Source organism: Dermacentor albipictus, chromosome 3 (assembly GCF_038994185.2).
Source record: "Dermacentor albipictus isolate Rhodes 1998 colony chromosome 3, USDA_Dalb.pri_finalv2, whole genome shotgun sequence".
In the NCBI taxonomy this organism is placed as follows: Eukaryota; Metazoa; Arthropoda; class Arachnida; order Ixodida; family Ixodidae; genus Dermacentor; species Dermacentor albipictus.
In genome coordinates this window covers 139,885,740-139,898,013 of record NC_091823.1, presented here as the reverse complement: position 1 = coordinate 139,898,013, position 12,274 = coordinate 139,885,740, and the positions used below count along the sequence as shown (strand labels likewise).

The 12,274-nt window shown below is 43.9% G+C and overlaps 1 protein-coding gene across 2 annotated transcripts in view; it reads left to right on the top strand.

Annotated features, from left to right (window-relative positions):
* The first annotated feature begins 2,924 nt into the window (after positions 1 to 2,924).
* Positions 2,925 to 12,274, top strand: part of LOC135917730 (uncharacterized) — an 83,953-nt gene continuing 74,603 nt past the window's right edge. The window contains exons 1-4 of one of the 2 annotated variants that reach the window (XM_065451301.1): positions 2,925 to 2,995; positions 4,081 to 4,107; positions 5,861 to 5,893; positions 10,038 to 10,061. In XM_065451301.1, the coding sequence (XP_065307373.1) occupies positions 2,992 to 2,995; positions 4,081 to 4,107; positions 5,861 to 5,893; positions 10,038 to 10,061 (88 nt within the window). In that variant the 5' untranslated portion in view covers positions 2,925 to 2,991. Of the gene's footprint in view, positions 2,996 to 4,080; positions 4,108 to 5,365; positions 5,556 to 5,860; positions 5,894 to 10,037; positions 10,062 to 12,274 lie in introns of those variants that run through there. The other variant, XM_065451302.1, reaches the window with a different exon arrangement.

Genomic DNA, 12,274 nt, shown 5'->3' with positions numbered 1-12,274 from the left:
TTCATTTACAGGAAAGGCAGACAGGTCAACCAAAGTCAGTTATAAGACACTGCTATAACGCAGCAGGCGAGTTACGAATAAATATTTCAAATACACGTGTTAATAAAAGGGCCTACCCTCAGACGGTGCTAACTGGCGAAATTCGGGCGCCTTTCTGAAATACGAGTAGCATTTAAAAAGGGACATGTTGCTGACTGAGTTACGCTGGTGCATTGCGGTGAAGTTCGAAAGCTGTCCGCATGTCCAAAGCTCCTGAGTATGCTAGGAGTTGGCGAAACTGAAATAATTGTACGCGTAACTTCCACAAGAACTCCATAATTTCATCTTCCGGCTAGAAAATGTCAGTTACGGTCTTCCAGACGATCAAGTGGAATAGCACTTAAGAATGACTTACAAATTAGTTGAATAAGCGAACACTGTTCCTTACGCATGAAACAAATACACAAGTGGCTTCTTATTGGGAGTACAGTGGGCCTGAAAGTGAAATGGCAAACACAATGCAACTTCGAATGAAATGTCGTAATTTCTAAACATTGTGCAACTAAAAAGAAAAACAGGCTGCGTACATTTCGGAGATATACTTTGTGCTGCTGAAATATGCGCCTTGAGGGTCTTTACTAGCCGGGTGTGTACATTCTATAGTAACAAACATTAACGTTGCGGTAACATCTGAAAGCAACTGTATCTTCCCAAAATTATTGACAGAGTATACCGCTACTGGATTCCCTAGTATATGTATGTAGCGGGTCGGGTGCGTCACCTATGCTACACTTGTTTCACAGCTCATCACTGTTTTACCAGCTAAGTATTGTCGGGATACCTGTAATGACACGTGATGCCGGAAGTAATAAGCAGTCAGTATGCCAGAAAAACGAGGACGCCTGTCTGGTGCTCAAAGTGTGTGGATACTGCTGAAGAGCCCGTCTGTATATTGCTTATTGGTTTCTGCTTGCAAACAATCACGATGCTTCCTAATGAAGAAATAGGCCGACAGTGCGAAGGCGTTCTCCTCTCTCAGCAGCGGTATACCGTGCCGCAATGCAGCTGAGTTGTAGGAAGAAATTCGCTTGCAAAATTATATAAAGTTTTTCGTTGGCTTCCTCCCACTTCTCAACAGTTTGACGGTTTAGACCAGTGCAAGAGAGAAATACTCGCCCTACAGCATGTGTAGCGCAAATAGTTTTTCCCCTAGCCGGCCTGAGAATCGCCAATGAATCTCGACCACTTATTTAACCTGTTATGGGCCCTTCTGCGTAATCCTTTAACTGAGTTACGCAAGCAACATCAGACAAACTATATTCTTCGAACGCCGGTTCTTTATCTATCTATCTATCTATCTATCTATCTATCTATCTATCTATCTATCTATCTATCTATCTATCTATCTATCTATCTATCTATCTATCTATCTATCTATCTATCTATCTATCTATCTATCTATCTATCTATCTATCTATCTATCTATCTATCTATCTATCTATCTATCTATCTATCTATCTATCTATCTATCTATCTATCTATCTATCTATCTATCTATCTATCTATCTATCTATCTATCTATCTATCTATCTATCTATCTATCTATCTATCTATCTATCTATCTATCTATCTAGTCTACATGAGACAGTGACACAACAATGGCTGGCAAAGCTTGAAGACGAGTGTTTTTATTACGAAAATTACAAGTTCTGTAAAGCATTCCTGTGGTAGTTTGGGAGAGTATTCTTTCTTTATTTATTTACTCACATTACCTTACAGGCCCATGGAAGGGCATTGAGTAAGGGGCAACAGTAATTACATAAAAAAATTAACAAAGTGCAACATCGTTATACTATATTAACAATCAACGAATTCAGATTATCACGAAATATTTCACAATTAGAGATGGATGCAATGTGATCTGGAAGATCGTTCCAATGTGCAATAGCTGTAGGTAGTGGTGATGAGTTAAATGCCTGCGTTCGGCCATGAATGCGCATGCAACTAAGTGCGTTGCGAATGCGTTGAGATGTGCGCACAGGAGCATGAAACGGCAAACAGTGAAAGTTATTACTCTAATTGTACCTGTGAAACAGACATAAAAGAGCAATGACGCGGCGATCTTCTAATGACTGAAATGCAAGTTCTTGATTTATTAGGGTAATGCTCAAATGATAGTCGTAGTTGCCAGAGATAAAAGTGGCTGCCCTATTCTGAACTGCTTCCAACATACGGATTAGATAATCTTGATATGGTGATCATATGAATGAAGCGTATTCTAGTTGTGGGTGAACATAAGTAACATATGCAAATTTTTGTACATTAGAAAACGCGTTACGGAAGTTTCTACGCATATTAATTGGAACACTTATGCATTACGACATTTCTATGAAGGGTATCTCAAATGCGCGTCTTGCTCCTAGGTTCTCTGCTCCTCAAACACTCCGCTTAATATGAGCCTTTGCCAATTCGGTGTTGTCGTCGAAATTTAAATCTGAACGCCGCAAGCACACCTTCTTTACTTTGGGAGTCATTACAGTATTGCAAGTTAATGGTGGTTTGGTCCGCCGGCCTTGACTGAAATGGCGTAAAGCACCATGGGTCATCGTCCAAGAGAGCAATATTTGCATTTGCAAGCCAAAATATGAAAAGAGAAGTATACAATGTGCAGTAAAAAAAAACAAGTTTAAACTATACTCCTTAAGTTATGAAGAATAATTGTTCTAAAATTTTCTATGTAGCGTTAATAAATAAGAAATGGGACTTTGCATTTCAGAGATCGTCTATAAAAATTAGATGCTGGTTTTTATTTTCTTTTCGTAGCTTAAGAAAAATAAATATATGAATGCATTTACAAAAAACATGCTCACGGAACGAAATTGCAAATGAATGCATTTCATTTGTGACTAAGAAGAAGGACGAACTCCGCGAGCCCAGGTTCATAACGTGTGCAAGAAAGAAGAAGCTGCGTTTTATTTTTTATCGCATCCGCCAACGCTTCTTAGCTCAACTATGGGTGAGATAAGTCTTTTCTACGTTCTTGCGTTTTCAGAGTAGCATCCACTTTAAGAAACGTTCAACAGAAGCATACAGGAAACAGGACAGTGTCCCGTGTCCCTTATTGACAATTAGATCTCTCTGCTCCATAAGCCTTCTTCGTGTGTGCAAGTGCTATGGCGAGGTGGGAGCAAAATCTGCCGGAGTTTCTCCATGAGAAATGAAAAAAATACCCAGTTAGAAGTTCTGGCAACGGCAACCCTTGACACACACGCGAGACGCGGAGGGAAGTCGGACGGTACAGCCATTTCCGTGTGCCTTCTCGCGTCGCGATGTTTGCCTCAAGCATTGCCGATTCCACGCCGCATCACTAGATAGCTCCCGAGTCTACGCTGCTTGCATGCACTATACATGCAGGCGTGCCGCAGTGACTCATGTAGCCACTCGCGTCACATCAGAGCAGCAACAATCACTGTTGATGAATAAGACCCTATTTTGCTCTCACCCTTTGTCAACGTTCTACCTTTTGACTTCTCTGTAGCATGACGAAGATCCTATTAAAAGGACTACTAACAATGCTGTGGACTACATAGGGATGAATAATAATGAACTAAGAAATTATAATTTGTTTGGGCGCAGGAATATTTACGCAGAAATGGAAGGCCCACGAGAAAACACTGTGCTAGATGCAGCTTCTAGTGTGCTTTCAATGTGCGTGTCGTGGTTCTTGGACTACCATAAATTTGAGGATGACCTAGCAGCAAGTCCACATAACTATCTTCATTTAACTTGTGTTGCTGCCCTTTTACCGCATTTTTGTGCTCTAGCTTGAACGAATACATCCGACAAGTTTGCTTCGTTAAAGCACCTAATGCACCTTTTGAAAACGGTTACCGTGAGTCCTAATGAGTATTGAATGGCAATCTTGAACGTTGAGTATAACTCAATGCAGGGTTTTCATGATCACTTCTGTGTTGTTCCGCAGAAAAGTCGTAAATGTTTATTAATCCAACGGTGGTTACGATATCGCTTGACCCGACCGTGCTGCAAATGCGCCATTAGGCGTAAGCGCAAGTGACGTAAAACTTTGGCTTGCATTTGCAGAACTCAACTTGTCCTCTTCGACGCAAGGTAAGATTTATTTATTCCTCTAATGTACTCTTCAATAAATAAACAGCATATTCATACGTGCATTCATTACTGCACACAGAAATTGGCAGCGCAGCTATCGGTGAGGTTTTGTAACAATCCACGAGGAAGGAATAAACGAGTTAGCCGCAGGATGTCGCAGTTATCACCTCGAACGAAGTGTTTTTCCATTATCGTAATTATCGGTAGACATGTAAATGGTTCATTTTGTTGTTTGTAAGGACTCTCGTTTCTTCCTTTTTTAGCATTACTATGTTGTTCACAACATTGTTTATGTGTTTGTTTATTTCCTTGTTTTCGAGTGCGATTTACGGTTGTTGAATTATTTTAGACTACTAATGCTATTCTTGTTTTGGGTATCGATTCACCGGCTTTTCTCCTTACATTTCTTAGTTACCCTCACTCCTATGCTTTAAAAGCACTGCGGTGCATTCTCATGGATGGATGGATGGATGAGTGGATAGATAGATAGATAGATAGATAGATAGATAGATAGATAGATAGATAGATAGATAGATAGATACATAGATAGATAGATAATAGATAGATATATAATAGATAGATAGATAGATAGATAGATAGATAGATAGATAGATAGATAGATAGATAGATAGATAGATAGATAGATAGATAGATAGATAGATAGATAGATAGATAGATAGATAGAGGTAGAGGTAGAGTACTGGTGACAGAAATCAAGTAAGGCGTGCCTTCGTGACCGGGGACGTACTTGAATTTCACGGTTTAGCCGCAAATTGTGTCCGTTGACCTGAAATCCTCGATTACTAAACCTGTGTTTGCGATGACATTGACACTTTAGACGCTTGCGAGCACTAATATACATCCCTTTAGCTTGACTTGCTATTTGCCTTTAGTGTACTTTTAGTGAGCCGACGCGTTAGCTGGCTGCGCTACAAATGCACTGGGTAGGTGCCGCACTTCAATGAACCCCTTGCCAACTTAGGTCTCTGGCTATGTGCCACTTTGTGCGCGGCAAGCGAGGACGGCACGCGCGGACTTTTCAGCAGTGCCACTAGACGACGCAGCGTGTTCAGAAAGACGCGCTAGAGAAAAGTCCGGTTACCACATGACGCGTTTGTCAGCGTTCGCACCATGGAGGAAGGGAAAAGATAGGAGGGAGCATTACGTCGCGCCGCCAGCCTTGGCGAGCGAATGCTCCCTGCGGCCCATGCATTTGTTTAGTGGTGGCCTAACACGTGACCTGTTGTGTCGAAATCACAGAGCAAGAATCGAGATTTTGTGAGACGTTTGGTTGCCGCGCCATGCCAAGAAGTTTTTTTTTTTCGGTATGCGCTTGTTCGGCTGCCCTTCAATGGCTCTGCCTGCAGAGCGGCAACACTAAAACCAGCCACTCGCTTTGACATGCGATCAAGAGTTGGACCAACAGGCTTGGCGTCAATCGCATTGAGGTATGCTCTCTCCTATTATTTCGGTCCCCCCTGGTTCGCACGCATCTGCGCGCCATGCATTTTGGAGGCTACGTGTCAGCTTCGCGGCAGCGGGGCTGGCTGGTGCCGAGGGTTCTTATAGGGACGCACTAAAGAGCGGTCCCGCTGCCGTACACGTCTGACATGTAACTTGTTTCGACGGTGGCAGTCCATCGTGTAGCTATATCGATTCACCGCTAACGCATTACTGTCGACAGTCATCGTGACATAGGTTCTGCTTCAATTGCTATCTAATGGAGGCAACAATTGTGCGCCCTGTTTTGCAGGTGACTCGTCGAAAATGAACAGCAGCACCGGGAGTAAGTGGCGGCTTATTGACATCAAAACCGCCAGTCTTTCAGAGTTAATCGTTGTCCGTACATGAATAAGTATGAGAACGACATTTATGTTCCACAAAGTGGCCTTTTGCCCATTGCTGATGTACTACAGCTCGCGTCGAGGCAGCTTATAGTGTTCGGGAGTATGGCATTGCAGTTTGCTTTCCCACCTTCTAGCAGGCGCTCCGTTGAGACAAAGCGCATGTATTGCATCTGGACTTACGCTACCAAAAGTGTAGGGCATGCCTGATCTTGCGCCTCTTTTGTGCCGCAAAAGACAGCCTTGTGGACGGAGAACAGCTTTCACGAGGGAATGCTGCCCTGATCGCGTCACCGGATTCAGACCTAGTCTTGACGCATATGTGAGCAGCTTTTTACCTGACAAGGCACCAGCGTAGTACAGAACGCTATAGACAAGTTTCACGCCTGTAAGCAAGACACCTATGACGGCGCTACTGTACGGACGCATGGGCGGAATAAAAGAAAAACGCTTTTTGCGATTTGCCATCGAACCAGTTCAATCCATAGCTTGAGGAATCAGCACCTTAGAGTTTCTTTCACAGCGAAGCTGTTTACCTCTATCCGCTGTATGCATCCCCCGCATGTGTTCCCCAGGGGCGTACCCTAGCCGGCGTAGGTCCTTATAACGGCGCGCGGACAGGTATGCGTGGGCCGATCCTAGAGATTGCGCAATACCGGGCCGATGCGCGGTGGAAGTGAAGCAGGCATGAAGTATTCCGTCAACTTCCAAAAATAGGTGCAATATCTTGGGTCCAAATAGAACCATATAAATTAGGCGTTAAACGGCAGAAGAAGGGGAGGCGAAGGGTCGATTTTGTTAATGATAACCACATAAAGCCAGCAGACCATAAAACCAAGGAAGACATCGGGGAAATTAGCTGTAGTTGGAATTGAAATTTAGAAAATAACGAAGAAAACAAAGGTGGACGAAAAGATAACTTGTTGCCGGTGGGAACCGAACCCGCAACCTCCGCATTAAGCGTGGGTTGCACTACCAATTGTGCAGCAGTGACGGCTATGAATCCGTCAGCTAGAGCACACTTACGAAAATTGCATTTTTCAAGTTTTAACGTTTCGGGGGCCGTGGCACGGCCATCGTTAGAATGTTGACATTTATTCTGACGAAGGCCTTGCCACGGCTGAAACGTTAAAGCAATAAAAATGCAGTTTTCGTAAGTGTGCTCCTTGGTTTCTTCAAATATATATATATATATATATATATATATATATATATATATATATATATATATATATATATATATATATATATATATATATCATAGGAAGTGCACTTAGTGTACCAAGTTTGCCTCCATGCGCTCTGTTTGTTTTAGATCCTGTTTGACGAATAATGAGGAGGGGAAAGAGTGTGGCAACGGTGCTTGTGCAAGTGGCTTGGGCTTCTGTGGTTACAACGTCACGTGCATCGGAGGTACCGGCGCCGCTGCAGCAGCGATTGCGGCGCATGCATGGGAGGCGCGCTGGCCGCAGTAGCGCTTGTGTTGGCGTAGTGTGGTGCTGTGTTTAAAAAAAAAATGTATGATTTCCTAATGTATGCAGCCCGTGTATGCAGCCCACATATGGAGCCTTAACAGCTTCGCTGGTAATGCGTCCCCATATGAATGTTGTGGCCCCACGAATTCTTTCCTGCACGATGATAGAACGCCAGCAGTAGAATCACATGGGCCTGCCAGAAAGAACAGGTTAGCGGTGTACAACGCCATATAGTTTCATACAATCACTGGAGGCAACTGTGGCGCTAGACTCTACGAGGAGCTGCAGGTAGTGCGGTTTGGCCAGCATGGGAATGATGGTCAATACATGAATTTGCATGAATACCCGCCATGGTTGCTTAGTGGCTATGGTGTTAGGCTGCTGAGCACAATGTAGCCGGGTCGAATCCCGGCCACGGCGGCCGCATTTCGATGGGGGCGAAATGCGAAAACACCCATGTACTTAGATTTAGGTGCACGTTAAAGAACCCCAGGTGGTCGAAATTTCCGGAGTCCTCGACTACGGCATGCCTCATAATCAGAAAGTGAGTTTGGCACGTAAAACCCCATAATTTAATTTAATTTGCATGAATCTCGTCCTTCTAGCTTTAAACGTCTTCGTGGCTTTGCAAACTGATAGCTCTTTAAGAAATTACAGCTGTGTAAATAACTAAATACGCATTCCTAAAATTGCCTGAGGGCAGCACTCGAGCGCAGGACCTCTAGCAAAGAAGCCCGATTCTCAAACCGTTATTCCACGGACGAATGGACAAGCGGAACCGCTGCAATTAACAACTATCATGCGTGTTCGCAGAGTCTTATTGCCTTTTGCAATAAACGAAAAGATATAGATTGCTTTGAAATTTAGGTCAATGAAGGCAGATAAAACGTAATAAACGAGACAAGAAAGTCTGAAGCGACAAGCCCGGTCAGACAAATGAATGTACTAACCACCATTCCCATGGTGGATGTACAATCGCAGCGCCGGAGTTCCCTCTAGTGATTATTGTAGGAAATTCCATGGGCAACATTAGGCAGCTGTATTTATGACGTCATGACCTGAAGCAGATCAATAGGGTAGGAGCTCACGCGTTCTTGAAAATGCGAACGGTTACGAACAAAGCTTGACCGAAGGCGTCGGCTGTTACCAAGCTTTGATACAGGTGCGTGTATCTTGTCCCACAATTTTTTGTTAAATTTCGCTCCTGTCATGTGCCGGACGGCTTGTTAATTGCACATACTAATGCCGATGATAATTTATTGGCATTGCCTTTAAAACGGGGCGGTGACATATACTCACATAGCCTACTTGAAGAAATGACCGCTACGAAGACGCGGATTGAAAAAAGGAACATGTACGACGGACAACGCGCTACTTCCAACTGTTCGATGTAGGCAGTTGTCCGTCGTACATGTTCCTCCTTTAGTCCGCGTCTTCGTAGCGCTCATTTCATCAAGGATGCAAAACCAACTCGCCCAAATCATGCTTCTGCTGCTTCAGATCCCATAGCCTGCTCGAGCTAATCAGGTATGCTAAACATGCTTTTCGTTCTAGCATTTCATCTACATTTCCATAAACTTTTTTCTCTTCCTTAACCTTTTATATGTACCTCGTACTTTTACCTATGCCTGTAACGAATCCAGTACTACCAATCTCTTCCTTGCTTTTTTTTCAGCAATACTTTAAACGCAGCTTCATTATCTCGAGCGCTGACTCGTTAAGACTTCCATCCACTTTAAATCCCAGCGCTTCTGGAAGGTGGGCGTTACCTACCGGTGTCGCTGAGTGCTAACCTTTGCATTCCGTCAGGATGTGCTGAGCTGTGTCTGGCTTTTCGCTGCAGACACAGGCCTCATCCTGTTGGATGTTTGGTCCGGTATGTTTTTGTTCACGCTCAAACTGCCATAGTGTCTCCTGGGCTGGTATTTTGCACTTTGTCGAATTCGCCATATTATCTAGTTCACCATCTTATCAGCTCTATTTGTTCCTGAGGGCTACAGGGCCCCTCTGATTGGCTTTTATGTCACCATTCCAGAATTTCACAATTTGGAGAAATTTGACTTGGTCCAGCATCGCACCCCTGGCCGGCGCTGGTTTCTATGCTCGGCTAACTTGCACAGTTCTTTCGTTGTCACTTTACACCGCTTCCCGAGCCCTTATCAGCATTATTTCAACTTCTGCGACTATTTTAGGCCCTCTACCCTCTTCTGCTGTCGGATAACTAGCGGCGAGAAGTGACACTCTCACACTATCGCTGGTAACGAATGTTCAAGTTCAAAATTTGCCGTCCGCGTTTGATATGTCAAAAGATCGTGGATTTGAGAATATCGGATGCCGTCCAAAGTTACAGACGCGGTGACTAGGTGGCTGTGGCACATGCTGCTGAGCACAAGATTGTCCGTTTGATACGTTGCTGCAATGCCTGCAAGGGTACGATAGCGTGTAAGCGCAAAACGCTCGTGTGCCATAATATTAGGGTTTTGTTGAACCTAGGCACACGGAACTAACGGGACTCATCCACATGGCGTCTCTCATAGGCTCTGTTTTGCTGTGGTATACGATAAAGCCCATCAATGCACAGTTGAATCAATTCGGCGTCCTTTTTCCACAGGTACGCCGGTCACAAGCGGAATAAGTAAGTATTTCCTCTCAAGGAACTCCAAGCCGAATCTACCCAGCCTTGTTATGTGATGGCGCACTCAAGTGCCGACAAGACGTCGTGATATCGCCGTACATTGGGCAAACTTAAAAGGCGAAACACACAATATATACTTACAGTCACTCCTCCACCTTGCAGGTGACGCACAAATTCACAAAGTAAATATGACTACGAGTTCCATGATTGGATGACAATCTGGAAAGTGAAAAAACTCCAGTTTACAGCCAAAGTGCCACTGGCAGTGGTACAGGAGAGAACTTTAATTCACATACATAGCAAAGACACATCGAATTATGTAAAGAAGAGTAGGTATAAGCGAATGAGTCGTTGAGAATAAAGTGCTAGCGGGAAGTTAAGGTATGTCGGCTTAAAGGTACTTGATGGTAGCGGGTTAAATGAAAGGTTGGGGTGATATGGAGCTTTGTCTTAGCCTCTCTGCATGAAGTGGCTGCTCAGGAGCCGAGGTATACGTTTTGTCGTAGAGAGACCGCTGAACACGCATGCAGAAATGTACACATAGTTTGCACGTTGTCCGTTTACGCACACCTAAAGTGTTTTCTGCAAAATTAGTTCTATCGCGTTCAGTGCGAGCTACAGTGCAAAAGCGCGTGGCTAATGGTCACGCGTTGTAGCTCATACTGCACGCGGTAGTAGGAGATAAATCTGACGCTATATTGCCTACCGCAGGTCACAATGTAATCGTGGGCATGCTCACGCATACAGGATAATATTTTAGCAGGTTGCGCACTCGTAGTAATAGAGACTTTTAGCGTGTCCGCTATTCCGGCAAACCGGGGTGGTTTGGGCGGATTACCGGATGGTCGGGGGCGTAAACGTGAGCGGCCGGAGTAGTGCAGCCGCCTGGTGTTGTAGAGCTCAATCAGACAAGCACAGAGCTAAAATTGCAGTAACCTACTTTATTCTGCTTCGCTGCTGGTGAAAATTTTTGGCAGCGCCGTAATTGTCTTCACAATTACGCTGCTGTCGAAAACGTACACCCCAGTTAAGAAGAATATAGTAATTGGCTCTGTGTTTAAGTGGTTGAGCTTTGCACCACCAGCTGGCGCCACCAATCTGGCCGCTCACGTTTACGCCCCCGACCTTCCGGTAATCCGCCCAAACCGCCCCAGTTTGCCGGAATAGCGGACACGCTAAATGTCTCTAATGTGTGCCTCACGCTTACCGGCACCCACTCACGCATGCAATCACGTCAACTCCCACACGCTCACGGTCACCCAAGTGGATACTTACGGTGCTCAAAAATCACCACAGCTGACTTTCTTCCGTACTCGCGTCAAGTGGCACACACTCCTGTTCCCACTCACGCTCGCTCACACTGTCCGTCACTCGCCAATGGTCTGTCTCAAGCCTCTGAAACGAGCGTGGAGTGGGAGGATGAGTCGGTGAAGTCTGGGTGAGTGAGTACGCCGACCGACGGTGGGCCCGGAAGCTGCAGTCACGGCGGTTCAGTCGCTATGAGTACGATGGGCATTTGATCAATTTGCCCATAAAGTTAGTCCTTTTCGCTTAAGTCTAGTTTGTGATACTATAAATTGAGCGAATTCAACAAATACTGCGTCATATAATGCAACAAGTGGCATTATTTAAGTACGTTACTTTATTGCCTTCATGCGATTAAAGAATGCGGTTAATTGGAAATGTAAGCCACAAAAAGCGGCTAAATGAAACAACAGTGTACGAAGCATCAAAATTGTAGATTATACAGACTTATAATAATAATAATAATAATAATAATAATAATAATAATAATAATAATAATAATAATAATAATAATAATAATAATAATAATAATAATAATTTCCCATCAATACAGGGGTTGATGGAAGGTGTGAGATTAAATGCGACGAACGCTTGCCAAAGGTCTCACGCCTATTACCGCAGGAAACAGTAGGGAACATCATACATTTATGTTCATATTTACAGATAAGTTATCCCCGAGTGAAACAATTATTGAAATCCCTTTAGAAGCGTTTCATTTTGCATCATACATGTTATACAAACCTTAAAAGAACATACATGTTGAGTTCGGAAGCCTTCCACAAGAGGTAAAATAAAAATAGGTATGAGAAATGATCACACTTTACGATGGAACAAACTCTGCAAATATATTGGGAATTGTAGCATGCCTGCTAATGTACAGGGACATCGTCGATGGGCGACGTTCTATC